The sequence below is a fragment of the Pituophis catenifer genome, unplaced genomic scaffold (genome assembly GCF_029215685.1).
Source record: "Pituophis catenifer annectens isolate HBS135680 unplaced genomic scaffold, rPitCat1.0.hap2 SCAF_8, whole genome shotgun sequence".
Lineage (NCBI taxonomy): Eukaryota > Metazoa > Chordata > Lepidosauria > Squamata > Colubridae > Pituophis > Pituophis catenifer.
In genome coordinates this window covers 51,139,229-51,159,816 of record NW_027256888.1, presented here as the reverse complement: position 1 = coordinate 51,159,816, position 20,588 = coordinate 51,139,229, and the positions used below count along the sequence as shown (strand labels likewise).

Here is a 20,588-nt window from a genome sequence, read left to right as displayed (position 1 = left end):
AGCAGAAGAATATAACTAAAGCACCCCTCAACACATGCCACCTAGCTGTTCCAGAAAAAAAATTGGGGTCTGCATGATTAGATTTATTCCTATAGAAATATTATAGATTATACAAAGTTTGGATTGGAATTTTTTTTTGGAGGAATATGATGTGTTAAAAATATTATTTAATTCTATGATGCTAACTTTAAAAAATATTTTTATTTTTACTTGGGAATATAAACTACTTTGAATTTGTCTATAAGGTTAAATAAATATATTGGTTTATAATAATCTATCTAACTGTTCCTGTCATGTTGGGTATTTGTGAAATTAAAAAAAAAACTGAATTCAAAGGCAAACAACTTGATATAATGTATAGTTTCTCCTAGAGCTGTGATGGCAAACCTATGGTAGACATGCCAGAAGTGGCACGCAGCGCCCTCTCTCATGGCACATGAGCCATTGCCTCAGTCAGCTCTGCTGCGCATACGTGCATGCCTCCCACTGGCCAGGTAGTCTTTGGGTCTCTGCTGCACAAGTGTGAGGGCAGAGCAAGTGTGGGGGGGGGGCTGCAGGCTCATGCATGGGGGATGGTGCACATGTATGGGAGGCCGAGTGCGCGTGTGGGGTGGGGCATGTGTGTGGGCCGCACGCATGAGCTGGGGTCGCACGCATGAGCCGGTGCAGTGCGGGCATGCATACACATTGCATTTTGGAGGTTCAGAGGCGCACACGTGCGCTTTAGGCACTCAATCCAGAAAAGGTTAGCCATCACTGCCCTAGAATGATAACACTGGGAGACTTTACTTCAATTACTTATATTCTGCATCTTCAAGCTCAATTCCTGGTGAGTTCATGAAAGTTAGCATAGTTTCCATGAACATGGAAATGGTTTGTGCTGTGTCTTTACAGATTTTTTTTCACTTCCTAGACTAGCATACTATTATCCCATCAAAATATTAACTAGCTCTAACTCTCCCTATTTTTCTGAGATTAACCAAGATACCATCCAGCAAGAATCAATTACATGCTCCATAGTTAAAAATTATCTTCCTCTTATATAAAATATCCTGCCTTTTAAGACCTCATTGACAAGATATTCCATAGATAAGATCTGAGATTTCTCATCCATGTTCTGTTTGTATGTCTATTATATCCCATTATGTATCCTTCTGTAATCTTTGAAGTGTGATAAATTGAGAACCTTGTCACAAAGCAACAAATCATAAAAATAATTTTGCTAGTCAAGCCAACTAGTATAGTGTCTTTCAATGACCAATCAAATTATATACAATAAAAATATTAGAAAGTAGTTATTTTTAGATTTTATTTCAAAATTCATACTATTTGAAGAATATTAATAAAACCTTAAGCATCCATAAATGAATTAGTTTCAATAGACATTTAAAAGAATACAGGACATAGGAATATAACCACTTGATTAAAAAAAATCATAAAACTATAGGTTTAAATGGCCTGGTTATTTTGTAAAGACAAAATTGAAAATCAAATAATATATTAAAATATGCCACGTTTATACAATCCTCTTTTCCAGTCATCAGTCACCAGAAGAAAGGGCAAGTGATAGGATTTTATGTTTGTGTGAGTAAATTTTCATGACAGTTTTGCAAAGCTGACTTATAGTCACATAAATATTATGTTGAACTATTCACACATGCTAAAACTGCCTTGAGCTATTTAATGCATTTATAGCTGTTATAATCCCGCTCTCTTATATTTATTATGACTTCAAGAAAGTAGTAGAAATGGTGGATGGTATAATAGAATACTAAGAATGTTTTCCCTGGGAAATCTTTGGTCAAAATAAATATTTCAAACATTGCCTCTTCTTTGATGTTCATAACAAGAAAGTAGAAAATCAAGCAAATTATGTTTTCAGCCATTTTCTCTTTTTATTACATTAGAATGGCTTGGCTAAATCTAATCTTATTTTATGTTACCTTGCCTTACCTTACTCTTATGACACTTAGAAAACTGACAATTTTCCATCTGTCAATTATATACAATGAAAATATAATTAATGTTATTTTTCAGAATATAAGATGCTCCGGAGTAGAAGACACACCTTCGTTTTTGGGAGGAAAATAGAAAAAAAAAATTCTGCCTCTGCCTACCAGGTATTCATCTGGCTAGCACCCTTAGCCTGATCAGCTTCAGCACATTAGTTTGCGTACAACTAGGTTCCTGCGATGAACTTACTCCCTATGAAGGCCAACATCAGCTAAAGAACTAGCACTGTGATTTTTTACATTGTTGTGTATATACCCTGTTTCCCCCAAAATAAGACATCCCCTGATAATAAGACCAATCCGGCTTTTGAGCACATGGTAATAAGGCCAAGCGCTTATTTCAGGGTTCAAAAAAATATAAGACACGTTTTTATTTTCTGGGAAACACGGTAATAGTAATAGTAAGAAAGTAACAGACAGCAAGTGCCATGTCTGCAAAGAAGCTGAAGAAACAGAAGACCATCTGGTTAGCTTCTGCAAGAATACTATGAGATTCATGTTGTACATAAAGTTGAGTAGAAACATATAAGAAAATTCAAATAATTTAAGTCATTATCTAGAGATGAACATCCAAGTCCACACTGATTATCATAGAAATGAAATTGTATGTATAATTAGATGGGGGAATGAAGAATATATTGCTACACTAAAATCGGAAATTTCTCAACTGTTTATATGGTTAGATCTCAATTCCACTTTTATAATGCCATCCTCAGCTTTGTTTTTTCTTCATATATTATAATTTGTATTCACACTCATTGCCAGAATTATCTTTCCAAAGGCTAAAATCAAGGAACTGTATTTTATTATATAATTATAAATCTGAAATTCTGTACTGCCAGTGACACGAAATCTTAACGGATAAGACCAATCAGATAATTTTACCTTTGATAAGTGATAATTTTAATTCATACGCCTCTGCCTTTGTATCTCTGCAAGCAATACCAAATTATTTTAATTTTCTCTCTCTCACCTTTTGCTTCTCTTATGTAATTACAATTTTTAAGGTAGCACTGAACTTCTTCTTCTTGTGCCATATTGGTCATTGGACGTTGGTGATAATGTTAGTGATCCTATTTTTATCAACAGCCGCACAAAAAACTGCTGCTGAGTTTTGTCCAAACCAGTTCCTTAGATTTTGAAGCCATGGACCTCATTTGCCTTCAGTTTTTCCCTCGAGGATTAAGTGAAGTATGCTGCATTTTTTCGGATGTTGCATCACATGTCCAAAACATTCTTTCACTTTTTTATGGTTTTGATGATTTCCCTTAACATTCCCAGGTGGCTTATCACCTCCTCATTTCTGATTTTGTCAACCCAGCTTATACATACAGTAACAGCTGCCTGTAAATCCACAAGTACTGAACTAAGAAAAAAAACCTAGATAAACCCTTCCAGTAACCATTATATAATATTTGCTACTTACATTTGAATTTAGATTTCCCATTTTTTAATACTTCTTGTAAACATTATGCCACATTACCTCCTAATGCTGGTTTGAAGCCAGAGGAGTTTCCTTTGGTACAGGAACTTGGTAAAATTTCCATTGTTTCTGCTTTGTATCTTTATGCTATATATTCCTACGAGAAGACCCCTTTTGAATGTCATAATTTTCCTGTCCATGAGAAGGCATTTTATGCCCCATGGATATTGTGTCCACCATTACATTGAAAATATTTTTCAAAATTTTAATCCCTTTTGAAAAGTCATGTCTTTCATCTCACAATAGAGATGTCATATTACATCTCTTTCCTATAAATCTTGATTCTTATGGTAACATGCCATAACATAAGTGACATCCTATTACATGATGTGACATATCGCAATGCATCAGGTGATACACAAAATATGAATTTATTTTTTTAACACAAAACAGAGATTATTGATTGAATTGCTTTATTCTGATAGGCTGAGTGTCATTGTAGAGAAAATATTATCTAGAAATATTATCTATTTCTAGCTTTATTTTGAGTTTTGTTTTCAACAACCAAGGCTTTTATATCAAAATAATACATGATTTTATGTTTATAAAAGTAGTCAGTTTTAATATCTATAATATGCATATGTAAAGAATAAATGTGCACTGTGATAAAAGTTAATTATTGTGCTAGAAATTGGTAGCTTGAAAATTAGTGTTGCTCATAGACTTGAATCCAGAAATATTCTTGTTGAGTGTATTACCAGAACGGTATAACAAAGGAAAAACATACTTAATTTTACATGTATTAATGGCAGCAAGAATTGTGTTTGCACAACAATGGAAAAATGAAGACATTCCTACAGATGAAAGTGTAATAAAAAATATTAGAATGTGCTAAAAAGGATAGATTAATACTTAAAAGAAAAGAAAAGGAAGAAACAGAAAACTTTTTAACATGGGACTTGTTTTACCAATGGTTAACTAACAGAAACAGAGATTAGAATCTAAAAAGATCAAAAAGGGGAAAAAAACTATTGAAAATTTTGTAAGATGGATAAACTAGCTGCGATTAATATTGATATGTTTATTATGATAACTATTATGATTAATGTTACGTCTCAACTTAAAACTAACTGTGCCCAGACAACACGCTGTTCAGATAGATATGGAATTTTTTATGTGTATTAAAAATGTATCAATAAAACATATATTAAAAAAGGAAAGGAGTGTTGCTGATATCAGGAGGGCTTCTGAGAATTATCATGCTTGTTTCACTTGGATAGACTGCTGGAGATTTTTTTTAAAGAAAAAAAAAATTCTGGAGAGAAAGTTCTGAGGTAAAAAAAGAAACAGTTTTAATCCATATTAAATAATTTTAACCTTCCCAGAAGCTAAACCATTCACTCATATAAAAATATATCCTGGAAGAAGACAATGGCAAACCACTTCCTGTACTGTTGCCAAGAAAAAACAAACATATGGCCATGAAATTACCAGAACTTGAGTGCAATTCAATGGCCACCTTACGTTTACCTCATATGTGCCTAACAACATCCCATAATAAATGCTTCTGTAAAAAAATGTATGTGCTTTGTACATGAAATTGTCTTCTTTCTTTATAACCTCAGTGTACTACATAAAAATGTAGGAGGATATCCAAAAAAGTCTAAGGAAGTGAATGTAGAAAAGTTTCAGGATGTTCTGTTTTTAAACATAATATATGCAAAAATAAAAAACCCTAAACCTTCAATGAAGAATTTAATTTTAAGTTAACTTTATAACTGCTTCTTGTATGTACTGCATAATTATGCATAATAATTAAAGGATTCATTTTTTCCTACTTTTTTTTTCATAATATTAATTCAGTAAGTTAGATTTTCCACAATATTGCCCTTATTGGGATACTATGAACCAAACCATCTAGAATGCAGATATATTTTCAGTTATTATTATTGCTGCTATTGTTATTTAAGATTTAATCTTCAATTTGATTCACAGTCTAGGATTTTACAGTCTGATAAAAACTTCAGGTCCTAACCAAAGACCTAAGAGCTTTCAAGGTAGCGTCTGAGAATATAGGCACCCTATAAGTAGGGTGGATTTTTGCAAAGTCAGGATATTCTGGTCTAATAAATTCAAAATTTCCATGTATCTAGGCAGCACTTTGGGTATTGTTTCAAGGGTTCCTATTACTATTGGTACAACCATTAATTTCTTCTTCCATAGTCACTCAAATTCAATTTCCAAATCACAATACTTTGTTATTTTTTTCTAGCTATTTCACTTCAATTTATATATCATCTGGTATTGCAATATCAATTAACCAGACTTTTTTCTTTTCCACAATAGTCAGGCATGTTGTGGGCCAGATGTCTGTCTGTTTAGATCTGAAAGTCCCACAGGATCCTGACTTCCTCATTTTCAAGAATTTTGGAAACAACAACAACAACAACAATAGGCGGCTTTATTATAGCCATCCCACTTCAAAAGATTCTGGGTAATTCACAACTTCCAAAATACAATTAAAATAATTTAAAACATTAATAATAATAATAATAATAATAATAATAATAATAATAATAATAATAATAAACAGTAAACAGAAGTTCAAGGACCAAATTTTTGCTATCAGTTAGGATTTCAGATATGTTCTGTTGCTTTGTACTAATGCACATATCCCTCAGCAATGCATTTGAAAATTATTGCATGCAGAAGATAAATACATTGTGTGGTTCAGCTTCCATGCATTAACTTAATTATTATTCTTAGGCATCGGAGAATATAAAGAGAGAGAGTTTAAATATTTTAAGATGCAGCTCTGAAATTATTTTCTACTATGAATTAGTCACTTGATACTCTTTTAAAAGGTGACAAATCCAATTCCAACAATGGAATTATTACCTAACTTTCAAAAGAACCTTAAAATATGCTCAGTTATAAGCAATGGGAAAAAGGAACTAAAAACAAACAACAAATTGTATTTCCAGATTTTAAAACAACAAATTGTATTTTTATATTTTAAAACAAAATAAAACAGCAGAGCAAACAAATGAGTGCTCTTGAGCTAATGGAATTATCTGTGAATTTTCTGTACCCAACTCAGAAGGGACAGCAATTCCTCGGTTTGCTCTTTTGGAGCACTAAAGCCTGTATTGATATAATTATTGACTTGGGTTGTTGGTGATTTAGGCCAGATGCCTATATGTTTCTAAAGTCCCACTTGCTTGAATTAGGTTTTTCAGTCTGCCTATAGGGATTGGGAATCTGAACTTTGAGAAGACTGCAAACTTGTAAAACAGTATTATTCATGGGGGGCACAGTCTTCATCTGTGGGATTCACTACTAAATACATTCATTATAGCCATGTCTATTCTATGCAATTTGATACACAACACTGGTTTCTGAAAAAAAGAAGAAGAGACAATAGCATATAAACTGCTTTTGAATCCTTAAAAAGGAGAGTTCACACTGAGACTCTTCTTTCTTTATTGGAAGAAGTCTCATAGTGACTTTGGTTGAATTCTGATGAGAACAACAGCCCCGGAGATAGACGGGGCAGAGAAACAACCAAAGTTTTACAATTATATCTAGACCATGTTTGCAAAATTTGGAATGGCAAGGAAGGAAGGAAGGAAGGAAGGAAGGAAGGAAGGAAGGAAGGAAGGAAGGAAGGATGGAAGGAAGCAGGGGTAGAAGGAAGCAGCATATATCTGAAATAAAATAAAGAGAAAAAGAGAAATAGAAACAATACTTTATAATCTTGGAAAAAATATGTAAATTTATTTATTCCCAATGAAGAATCAATCTCTGGCAATAGTTATATTTCTAATATTTAAAATAAGCATTCCCACCCATTCCATATATTAAAGGTAGAAATCTAGCAGATAATTATCTCAGTATTTACTGAGATATTTATATCATGTCTATATCATGGTTATATCATGTCTAGCACAGCCCGGCAAATTTGTACCTGTAATATTTGTAGGTATCATTGTGTGTCTGTATATATTTGTACTTTAAAAAAAGTAGATTTGTATCCTTTTTTTCGTCCACACACTCAAGGCTATATGCATAACCCCCATTTTCACTACCTCGTCTCCTCCAACAATATTGTCTGAAGTCCGATCAGTAGACAACCACTGGAACAAATTCAAGTAGATTGCTTTTGGGCTGAAGGCCTATTTGAATTTGGGTCTCTGTAACTGTTGTATAGCATTTTAACCATTATACATGATATGTAATATTTGTTCTTGGCAGGTGCATGTGAGTATAAACATTCATGCATTGGGCTTAATGTATTGTTTGAAAGAAAAAAACATATAAGATCTGTGTAAAGCTCAAGAAGTAGACTCACAAGATCAGGAATGGAAATCTGATTGGATGGAAAAACAGTGTTGCATCGGATGGAGATATGTGGCATGATTTTTAAATCAGGTATGCAAAAATATTGATGATCCCTAGATGGCAGCACAGTCATACAGAATACTATAATTTTCCGCAGCCATCTAGCGGTTGCCCATATTTTTCCACCTCTGTAGGATAACCCTAGTAAGAAGAAAAGCAGATACTGCCAAAACCCACATTTAAATATCAGACGATAGGCTTGATTATCACCGACACCTCTGTTTATCAAGCAATATTAAAGCCAGATGTTTACAATTGCAAGACAGTTCAAAAAAAATACATGTGCCAATGGCGCTACATTTATGAATGACAAATGCTATTTCAAAATAGTGTCATTCAAAATGACACTATTCAAATAGTGTCATTCAAAACAATACATAATTATCTTGTGATTTTTTTTTAAAAAAAAACAATCTCTGCTTTTATTGATGGAGAATTTTGTCTTGTCTCAACTCCCAATTCCTGAAGGTGTGCTAGAAACATTAGATAAACTAAAATGCAGAATTACTAGGACAACACCGACTTTAGAAAATAGAAGGCAATCAAAGATTGCTACTGTGATGAGCACAGTTGTAATTTATTCCTTTATGTTTGTCAAGAGGGGAAAGAAATGTACTTTTGGACACAGAAATGATGGGGACAAGACATAGCCTTTGCTACTGGCTGATATGTGAATACTAAAGGATAGATAGTTCTTGGCCAGAAAAAAAAAAAAAACCACTTAGTGATTGGTGATTTCTGTGAGTATTAGACTTCTAGACATGCCCATGCTGATACAGTCTGATAGTCAAATTGATCTGAAATAAAATATTCTGGATCCAGAAAGACGGAAAGACTCCAGCTGAGTGGAATAAAATTGGAAAAGTAAGCTATATTCCACTCAAATAAAGAAGATAGCTGTCAGGCCACTCATCCTTATATATTACGAAGGTAATTAAAGTAGCACAACTTAAGCAGATAAGCCTGTAGCTGACACCTGAACTCATAACAATTTCAGTTCATAAGTTCATAACTAACAGATGACAATTAATTATTCAGTCCAGAATCAGTTTGATTATGTGGACATGGAAATCTTGCTCTCCCATTACATCAAATACATTCTGTGATGTATTCCATCTGCTTCATTCATAAATAGTTAAGCCACAGTAGTGTGTGAAGAGATGGATCTCAATTCCTACTTATAAATAAGTTCAACAATTATTTTAAGCATGTTTTCTACATATATATTGTAGATTTTGGGCTAATGCCCAATAAAACATTCCCGTTTTGGGAAACATTTGTTTTAGTATTCAATTTTTAAAAGTTATAGTATTAATTTCAGCTTCAAAACATTTCAAGTAGTTTCATGGGACAAAATATGAGATATAATTAGCAACCTGCAAAATAAAGAGGTAAAGCTTTAATTATTAAAAGTTGGGAAGAATAAAAAGATAATAATATTCAAATATATTTATTTTCAGGTGTCTCCAGACATAGTATCTCCACAGAGAGGCATATGCCCTAGGTCGTCATTTTCTGACAAAATTTTCAGATGCAAATATTTGTAAGAGTTCAAGGAAATAGTTTTTTAAAATGTTGATTCACATTCAACATGGAAGCGCCAATTGATTTATAGTTCAGAGTTCAAATAGTAATACAGTTAAACAAACTGGAACCCAATTAAGATTTTAATTGCTGCTTGGTAATCATTATTTAGCATAAAGAATAATTTTGAAGTGATGTGGAAGCTCATGGGCCTTGGCTTCTCCCACTGATTCATTTCTGCATGAGCCAAGTCATTCCTAAATTCCTCTAATTCATTTAAGAGATATTGCCAAAATTTTCTTAATTGTTCATAACTATCAACATAACTATACAAAAGAGGATACACAAGCTATAAGATATCTATACAGTCGGGAACAGAAGAAGCTTATTCTGAGATTATTATTCCAATACTGAGATTTTATCTATTGCATACTGTCAATGCTGTTTAATAGAAAATTTCCAGTGTTTCAGACTGTAGTTTTTCCAATCCTATCTGGAGATACCAGGAATTGTACATGGACTTTCCACACTGAGTGTATGTGCTCTGTTCAGTTCAGTAGACTGATCTGTGTGGTCCCCAAATGCAACCTCACTCACCAATAATTTTTCCAGTTTTCCAAGATGTGCTGGGATTACGAGTATGGACTCTAGACCAAACTCTCAGCAAGTAAGCAGCACTTCTCTGACCCTTGTCATGTCTCTAAATGAAAACAGAATTTGGCATGGGTTGAGGATCACAACCTCAAAGTCAGATGTCATTACAGACCATACTGGAAACTAAAGCTAAGTTTGTAACCAAGTCTGAAATTATCTCAATTAATCTATATCATCAACCAATTTTCTCCTGGCTAGGCATTATGATAACCATAGTCCATATACTGGAGCAAAGCTAACAAAAAATTCTTAAAGGACTATAAGAAATGAAATTTGGTTCCAGGGAAACAAAAGAGAACTTATGGAGATATAGTGTGGTACAGTGATTAAGCTGTTTTACTAGAATTGACGAGATCCGTCTTCAGCTCTACCTGTGCTGGACATTTGGAGCTAGTAATTCAGACAGTACCTCAGAGTATTAGTAAGAGCCATGGTGGTGCAGTGGTTAGAGTGCAGTACTACAGGCTACTTCTGCTGACTGCTGATTGCCAACAGTTTGGCAGTTCAAGTCCCACCGGCTCAACGTTGACTCAGCCTTCAATCCTTCCAAGGTTAGTAACATGAGGACCCAGGTTGTTGGGGGCAATATGCTGGCTCTGTAAAACCGCTTAAAGAGGGCTGTAAAACACTGTGAAGGATTATATAAGTGCTATTGCTATTATGTTGTAGGGGGAGGGAATGAGCAGAGGGGATGCTATGAACACCATACGGAAGTTCCTGAAGGAAGAGAAGCATATAATTTTAGCAAATACATAAATAAAATAATAAAACAAAATAAAATAAATTGTCCTTTGGAGAATGCTGTCCTGTTTTTCTAATATCCTATCCCAAAGATATTTTAAACTGATTTCACATATGGGCCAAATGGGTTAGCATGCCTCATCATGTCAAAGACAAAGGCTGCTTTTAAAACAAAGAGGAAAGGAAACCTTCTGAAGTTGCAAGGTCTGTATTATAGTAAGAAGAAAGAAAAGGCTTTTGTGGAAGATAACATACCTACAAAGCAATGTCAAATAGAAGAGAACGTATGAAGCTAAGGGTTGAAATGCTGGGCTATTGGTGCTTAGTTGTTTTCTTTTGCAGGCATTTCATTAGCAAGCTATGAAACATTTGCAAGGAAGCACCCAAGCTCAGACCGCCCAAGAGCCCAACCACATCAAGTGCTATATAGCCATTTTCTGAAACCAGGAAAAGAAGAAAACTATGGATGGATTTTTTCTTGTCAGTAAAATGAAGGGAAGCGTAAGATTGAAAACCAAATTCTCATGTGGGCAAAACATTTTAAGTAAAAAAAAAAAAAAAAAAATCAAAAGGATCAATTTCTTGAAAGCAGCCAAAGGACTAAAGAGGGAGGGAGGACAAATTCTTGATTAAGCAAACTTACTCAAAAGGCTTGGCTTGCCTCTTAACCAAAATCTGAAGGGTTATCTATCTGCCAGGATATTAATGGAAGTGCTCGTTCCAATGACAAAGAAAGAAGCCCATTCCAAACCGAAATCTTTAGAAAAACTGGAGAACATGAAGTTGATTTTAAGACATTCCTCAGCAAATTTGTTTCCTTTTGTGGTAGTGGGAGGAGGGGGAGGGGGAGGAAGGTGGAAGCCGCTCCCACCTCCCTCCTCCTCCTTTTTTTTGGTCTATGAGCATGTGTGACTTCACTGTCCTTTGATTTGGAAGCAAGCTGATTGGCTGGATACGATTCAACACATCCAGCCGGGCAAAAGCTTTGTCTGAGTTGAAGTGAAGTTCCACCGATTTTTAGACGGGAGTCAGCAATCTGAGCTACTTAGCCGCCAGAAGCTGAGGAGAGCGAGCGTTAAAGAGAGTCTCTCTTCGGGAAGAAACCGCGCCGCCGCCGCCGCCGCCGCCGTCGCGCAGCCTCGGCTCCCTTCCTTCGACACTCGGTGAATAATAGCTGCAGCGGAAGGAAGAAGCCTGGATGTGCAAACCTCTCGGACGAGAAGAAGCGGAGGAATCCGAGCCGGCTTGCCTACGGGATGTATACTCGGAGCTCCGCCACCTCGGTCTCGCTGTAGGCAACTTTTCCTGAGCGGCTGGGACGTGGCATTCCGTTTCAGAAGGAAGGTTTGCAAGCGCGGGTTTTTCCTCCTTTTTTTCCAGCTTTTCCTCCCAATTTTCCAAGGACCAAATGGACGTTGGGTTTGAGGGGACCGAGATTAAGTTAAGCGAATTGCTTTTGTAACTTGTGGGCAGGAAGAAGCCGGGAGCCTGTGCCGCGATGCCGCGTTTGGGTCGAAAAAGGCACTTTATGCTTCTCTTTGCAGTGGCGACCGTCATGTCCTGCTGGGAAGGCGCAGCGGGCAAAAATCTGAAATACAGGATATACGAGGAGCAGAGGGTTGGCTCGGTCATTGCCAGGCTTTCCGAAGATGTCGCCGACGTTTTGTATAGGTTGCCTAACCCTTCTTCGGTGCGGTTCAGAGCCATGCAGAGGGGGAATTCTCCGTTGTTGCTGGTTCGGGAGGACAACGGAGAGATCAGCATTGGAGCTAAAATTGACCGGGAGCAACTCTGCCAGAAAAACTTAAACTGTTCCATAGAGTTTGACGTGATCACTCTGCCGACTGAACATCTGCAGCTTTTCCACGTCGAGGTTGAAGTGTTGGATATTAATGACAATTCGCCTCAATTCTCCAGAGCTCTTATTCCTCTTGAAATCTCGGAGAGCGCAGCCGTAGGTACGCGGATTCCTTTGGATAGTGCTTTTGATCCAGATGTTGGGGAAAATTCCCTCTACACATACTCACTTTCGGCCAACGATTTCTTTACCGTTGAAGTTAGAACGAGGACAGATGGAGCCAAATATGCAGAGTTGATTGTGGTGCGGGAACTGGACCGGGAGCTGAAATCGAGCTATGAACTCCAACTAACTGCCTCCGATAATGGTGTCCCTCAGAGAAGTGGATCATCTCTCCTGAAAATCAGCATTTCAGATTCTAATGACAATAGTCCAGTTTTTGAACAACAGACGTACATTATTCAACTTTTAGAAAATTCACATGTTGGCACATTACTTATTGACCTCAATGCCACTGACCCAGATGAAGGTGCCAATGGCAAAGTTGTCTACTCCTTTAGTAGTCACGTGTCCCCCAAAATTATAGAGACTTTTAAAATGGACTCTGAAAGGGGTCAATTAACTCTTCTGAAACCAGTGGATTATGAAACCACCAAATCCTATGAAATTGATGCTCAGGCACAAGATTTGGGTCCAAATTCAATTCCAGCTCACTGCAAAATCATTATTAAGGTTGTTGATGTGAATGACAACAAGCCTGAAATCAATTTAAACCTGATGTCTCCAGGAAAAGAAGAAATTGCCTATATTTCTGAAAAAGCATCCACAGAGACTTTTGTGGCCCTTGTTAGGGTGCAAGACAAAGATTCTGGACTGAATGGAGAAGTGGTTTGCAAGCTTCATGGACATGGGCATTTTAAACTTCAGAAGACATACGAGAATAACTATTTCATCTTAACAAATACTTCTTTGGATCGAGAAAAGCGATCTGAATATAGCCTGACAGTCATAGCAGAAGACAAAGGAACTCCAAGTCTTTCTACAGTGAAACATTTTACTGTCGAGATCATTGATGAAAATGACAACCCACCCCAATTTCAGACAAATAGATATGAAATTGTAATTTTGGAAAATAATTCTCCAGGTGCATATATCACCTCTGTTACAGCAACTGATCCAGATCTGGGAGATAATGGGCAGGTGACCTACACTATCTTGGAGACACTATCTATTTTGGGAAGTTCCATAACTACATATGTGACCATTGATCCCTCTAATGGAGCCATCTATGCACTTAGGACTTTTGATCATGAGGAAGTAAACCAGATAGTCTTTATGGTTCAAGCCAGAGATGGAGGGAGTCAACAGTTGGCTAGCAATACAACAGTGGTACTAACTATTATTGATGAAAATGATAATGCTCCTTTGATTGTGGGGCCTGCACTGCACAACAATACAGCAGAGATTTCAATCCCCAAGGAAGCTGACAGTAACCATTGCATCACTAGGATAAGAGCCATAGACAGAGACTCAGGGGTTAATGCAGAACTAAGCTGCTCATTAGCAACTAGTAGTGAAGAAGGCCTCTTTGTGATGGATCCACAGACATGTGACATTTATCTTAATGCTAGTATTGAATCTGTTACATCAACAGAATGGGAACTTACAGTGGTTGTTAGGGACAAAGGAAGCCCTCAATTGAGTACTAAAGCACTTCTGAAATGCAGTGTTGTTAAAAATATTTATCAACTTTCATCTACAGAAGCAACATACACAAGCCAACCTCCTCTAGATATTTCCATGATCACAATAATATCATTAGGAGCAATATGTGCAGTTTTGTTGGTGGTCATGGTCGTCTTTGCTACAATGTGTAATCGTGAGAAGAAAGACACCCGGTCTTATAATTGTCGTGTTGCAGAATCCACATACCAGCATCATCCCAAAAGGCCATCAAGACAGATTCACAAAGGGGACATTACATTAGTGCCTACCATTAATGGTACTTTACCAATCAGATCCCACCACAAAGCTTCACCTTCATCATCTCCAACCCTGGAAAGAGGGCAAATGAGCAGTCGACAAAGCCATCACAGTCATCAGTCTTTAAATAGTCTGGTGACCATCTCATCAAATCACGTACCTGAGAATTTCTCTCTTGAGCTCACTCATGCTACTCCTGCTGTTGAGGTAAGATCATACAGATTACATTAATTAAAAATCATTCACATAAATAAGCAAATCCTATGTCTATTTAGTACAATAATTTGCAATGAATCCTTTCATATCATCATATTATATATGATGACTGTACACTCCTATATTTACGATATATATTTATACATATCCAGAAATTTACTGGGAATATACATTCACTGCAGTTTCCCAAGTACACACACACACACACACACACACACACACACACACACACACAGTGTGTATTGGATGGATAATATTTTCATTTCTTATTACACTACTTGGGTAAAAAAAAAAAAGACAAAATCATGGAATTTCAGCTGTGAATGTGATTTTAGTTTCTGTACAAATCACAAAAGCCATGAATAATAGGGTAGCTAGATCTTGCTACTCTTGCTATCCAAATTTCAGATGACCACTAGATGGGAGCAAAGCACATTATTTTGTTGTACCTAGTGGTGATCCAGAGTTTTGCAATCTATATCTATTACCCTAATTCGTAGTAATTGGTGCAATATTAATTAATTTGGTTAAAATTTAGTTAATATTGATACAATATTAGCTGAATTTTAATAGCCTATCAGTAATATTACTCCAGTTAATTAAATATATTTTAGAATTAGTCCTTAGAAATCTTTCCAGGATGTAAAAATCACATGTTCTTCTATGCTTCAGTATTTCAATATACTTATAATGTATTTGCATACTTAAAGGGGACAAAAGAATGAAGAAATATATTACTAACACTAATGAAGTTTTAACTACATCTGTTCTAACAGCTTGTGTCAACTGTGCATGCAAATTTTTAATGAATGTGTTTAAGGCCTTTGAGCCATAGCTCAGAGCAGTTAAATATAGCTACTTTTTCACTGACTTCAGTGGAATTAAAACTATTTAGAGCCAAACACTTGGATTTAACTAGCTTAAGGTTCAGAGTTAAGGTTTTTATATGCTTTGGATCATGAAGCTAAGGTTCAAGGCTAAAATATATCTAATACACTAAGATGTTTATAACTGTCTTATATTGAATTCTGTTTCTTATGACAGATTGTTTTAACAGAGTTTATGGTTTTAAAAAAGAAAGTGATTAATATACATAGATTTTCTTTGATAAGTTATATGGATAACCTTTGCAAAGATTCATTGTTTTTCTTGCTGTTGTATGTTTCATAATAGGTGTCTCAGCTTCTCTCCATGCTTCATCAAGGCCAATATCAACCAAGGCCAAATTTTCGAGGCAACAAGTATTCCAGAAGCTACAGGTAAGGATTTTCTTTGGCAAAGTTCAGAGTAGCATTATCAGAGGGTATAGGCTTAGCTCATGAGCTAATGAAGCCCAGTTCAATCCACATGTCTCTTTTGTTTTATCACAGATATGCCCTTCAAGATATGGATAAGTTCAGCCTGAAAGATAGTGGCCGTGGTGACAGTGAAGCAGGAGACAGTGATTATGATTTAGGGAGAGATTCTCCTATTGACAGACTTCTTGGAGAAGGATTCAGTGACCTTTTTCTTACGGATGGGAGAATTCCTGCAGGTAAAAATTCAGTGAAAATTAAGAATTCAGCTTATTTTCAGCATTCTCAGACAATAATAAATAGACAAATTTGTACTGGTGAAAAATAAACTCTTCTTTTTCCCTTTCTACTGAACAACACCTAGAACTTGCTCAAGAATTTAAAACCAAAATATATTTGCCCTATGAAGGCTTAAAAGTTTGTCTAAAACTTAATAGTCATAACTCTCTGGAATACATTTCTATCCAGGGGTGGGCTTCAAAAATTTTAGCAAGGGGTTCTCTACCCGGCTGCTGGGTGGGTGTGGCGATGGTGGGCACGCCTAGTTGGTCTCCTTCATCATAGTGTGGGGGAGGGCTTTTTGCCCTTCCTGGGTTCCAGAGGCTTTCCTTGAGTCTCTAGGAGGGCAAAAACGGCCTCCCCAGGTTCTGGAGGCTGGAAATGGGCCCATTTCCAGCCTTCCCGAACTTCTGGTAGGCTCATTTTTTTGCCCTCCCCAAGCCTCTGCGCATGCTCTGCACTTACGTGCATCCAAAACAGGCTGTGTGGGGACTTCCAGGGGAGTGGGGCAGGCGGGGCAGGGCCAGTCAGGAGTGGGATTTGAGGTTCTCAGAACTATACAGAATCTTAGCTAGAGGTCCTCCCAAACCCCTGTGAACCCCCAGCAGCCCACCGCTGTTTCTATCCCATGAACGGTGTCTTTAAATTTTCCCTAAATTGAATTGAATCCCCAAAATTGTAAGAAGGTATCAAATGTTAATGGCAAATAGATATCGTTTGCTGTTAATGTTAATGGTGAGTAGTTTACCAAATGCTTGGACTACAACACTGTTTTAATCACAGTACTGCTAAATCACAAGTAAGAAATCCATGTCTATGCTTGACTTTCTGGTCTCCTTCTCTGATCTTGGCCCACTTCAGGTTGTTCTTTTACTGGGTGTGGCCAAAATAATTGGCTTTTGGGGGGGAAGTTGGAGTTTTGGAATATTAAATACATCTTACTTTTCAAATCCCTTGCCCCCATGGCCTGAACATCCTTGTCATGAGAAAGTGAACATCCCTATGACAATTTGAGGCAAAATAAAAATAAGAAGGGTTGCAAAGTAATATCCAAAACCATCATTAGAGCTGTAAACCTTACAATGGGAATCTTGCTACTTTGCACTCAAAGTAAGTATAAACCAATCTTTATAGATTAAAGATCCTGCCTTAAATTAGGCATGCATTGGTTAATTAGTTATTGTTACTAACTTGGATGGGTATCAAGTGAATTGCTTATGAATGTATTGGTTCACAGATTCCATGTTGATTACAGATGTATACAGGGTTATAGCATGATAATTTTTTTCTGTATACTTTAAGAACACTAAATATTTTGGAAGACTCCCAGGGGTAAATATAATATTATTCAACTAAGATATTTATACTAATAAGGGAAGCATTTCTGATTGCTATATTTTTGTTTAATCTTGCAGATATTATCCATATTTAAATCTAGTGGTAAAGCCTATTGTTAGTGTAGCTATTTGTATTCACACTAATATCATGGTCTTCTCCAAATGTTAGTTTTCCAAACATGAGGGCATAAGGTCATCATTATAGGCTTGCTGGTTCATACCAAGGTCTACCTTAGTATAGCATCTGTTTCTCATAGTAGCTAAATTCACAAGCTAGGTGCTCACAGGCAGGAGATAGACACATGCAGCTTTTCTACTATTGTTCCCATGCAACTGCATGGGGAATATTGCTTCCAGTCCAGATGATAAATCTTTAAGACTGATAACACATGATGGACCTGTCTTCCATAAATCTACCCAACTCCTTTTCAAATAATTCAAAACACTGACCCCTCACTGTGTGTTTTGATAGGTCTAACCAGAATCGTGCACTGGAGTTCATGAAAGCAAGTCTGTTTATTTACAGTAGAAAAAATGCAAAGGTTTGAGTTTTAGTTAACATTCATAAATTGAATGTTTGGTTATACTCCCAAGGTATTTATATATGTAGGAGCAAGTGTGGTGTACTGTAATAGTCAAAATCTTGAATTATGATGGGTAAATGCAGTGTCAAATACATCCCTTAGCCATGAGTTTCGGCTAACCTTCTCTCAACTAAATTTCCATCATAGGTTTGCTCTCACAGGAAGAAATGGAGAAGGAACTGCTACGTTGCACTTTGCACACTTGGAAGAGAGAGTACAATATTTGCTTATCAAACAAAGGTGCTTTGAAGCTTACCAGTAAATTCTAAAACACAGCCATTTAAACTTTTTCTATAAAAGTCTATAACAAGCATAATAGCAATAGCAAAAGTACTTACAATATATACCACTTCATAGTTACAGTCAGCATATTGCCCCCAATAATCTGGATCCTCATTTTACTCACCTCAGAAAGATAGGTGGCTGAGTCAACCTTGAGCTGGTCAGGATTGGACCAATGGCAGTTGGCAGAATTAGCCTGTAATACTTCATTCTAACCACTGCACCACCATGTTTCAAAACTAGAGCAGTTATAAGAAATCCCAGTACATATTCTGAATTAGATGAGTAATATGATATATGGATTCTAGATTCTGTAGATCTAGAATCTAAATGGCAGCTAATTGTCTAACTAGATTAAAATATATACATCAAAATGGAACGCAACAAAATGATTTATGAAAATTAATGGCAGGAGTTGATGCCACATTGCTCTCTTATTGTCACTAATTAAGAAAAAAGCCTTTCACAATTTAGATTTATGAAGTTGATCAAGAACTTAAAACTATGTGTGTTCAAAACTAGGGCAATCTTTATAATTAGGCTGTTTTATTCTTTTCTGGGTAGCAAAAAGGTATTTTCAGCAAAAGTTATGAGAAAAATATTTGAAATGCGATATAACATTTCATATAACCATAGTACCAAAGTAACACAAACATGAACCAATATTTTTCTACTGTAAAATTTCAAATATAATCAAATAAATAATTAAACTCATGATTAGACTGTATTTATACTTTATTTCATTTTAAAGGAAAATGAAATTTAGCTTTTGTTCTTACCTTCACATAGTTCTTTGGAATATAAATTCAGAATGCCATTCAAAGGCCAAGCTTTTAACAAAATTAAGCACTACTAATATAAGATTCAGTGAAGGATTGAAGTACTGATTTATTGAATGTGTTTTTTGAGCAGAAAATATATGCATGTTTGTTCAAACTACTTTTAAACTAAGGTTTTAAACAGTCAACAGTAACACCTTGAATTGTGCCTGAAATCTTGCAGGTTTTAACATCTGGTTTCATTTTGCTTTCAGCAATGAGATTATGCACAGAGGAATGCAGAGTCCTGGGACATTCTGACCAGTGCTGGATGCCACCACTGCCTTCCCCATCTTCTGATTACAGAAGCAATATGTTTATACCAGGAGAAGAATTTCAGCCTCAGCAAAGCCAGCCACCACAGGAGGAGGAGGATCATCAGGAGGTTGAATCGCCTGAAAAGAAAAAGAGCTTTTCAACTTTTGGCAAAGACAATCAGAATATGGAAGAAGCAGCTGACATATGTACCTCATCTCTACTCTCTGAAATGAATAGCGTCTTCCAACGTCTCTTGCCTCCTTCATTGGATGCTTACACAGAGTGTAATGAAATAGAGCCTCCCAGCTCATTAGAGCGCAGGAAAGGACATTTGCCAGCCAAGACTGTAAGCTATCCACAAGGGGTGGCAGCCTGGGCAGCCAGTACTCATTTTCAAAACCCTGCAAACAGCACTGGGCTTACTTTGGGAACTCATTCAGGTGCCCAGCCTTCTTCAAAATGGCTACCTGCCATGGAGGAAATTCCAGAGAACTATGAGGAAGATGAGTTTGACAATGTGCTTAACCACCTTAGTGATGGTAAACATGAACTCATGGATGCTAGTGAACTGGTGGCAGAAATTAACAAGCTGCTACATGATGTCCGGCAGAACTAGAGTGTCTTATTTCATAGCATCTTAATTTTCCATATTTTTGGAAAACGAAGAGATGGGAACCCATAATGAAAAGAACTGGCATTGCCAATTAGTTACATTTATCATAAATGTGTCTGTGTATGTTGAATCTTAAAATACTGTATTTTCATATGTACACAATGCAAGTGTGATTATCTTTAACTGTATTTTAAAAATACATTTGTATCTTATATTTATGCATAATTTAACAAATAAATTTTATTTTTGTACTCCCATGGCAAGCATGTTTTTCTACATATAAGCAGCTGACACCATTTGTGTCAACGTACAGTATTTCTATCACAAGTGTATAAATACTCAAAAACCAAGGGATGCCATTTTCCATGGG

General features: G+C 36.2%; 1 protein-coding gene across 1 annotated transcript; it reads left to right on the top strand.

Moving 5' to 3' along the window:
- The first annotated feature begins 12,253 nt into the window (after positions 1 to 12,253).
- On the top strand, positions 12,254 to 20,272 carry PCDH18 (protocadherin 18). The gene is made up of 4 exons (XM_070949154.1): positions 12,254 to 14,743; positions 15,926 to 16,011; positions 16,123 to 16,286; positions 19,563 to 20,272. The coding sequence occupies exons 1-4, from the start codon at positions 12,254 to 12,256 to the stop codon at positions 20,219 to 20,221; spliced, it is 3,399 nt and encodes a 1,132-aa protein (XP_070805255.1). The 3' UTR covers positions 20,222 to 20,272.
- Positions 20,273 to 20,588: the final 316 nt, after the last annotated feature.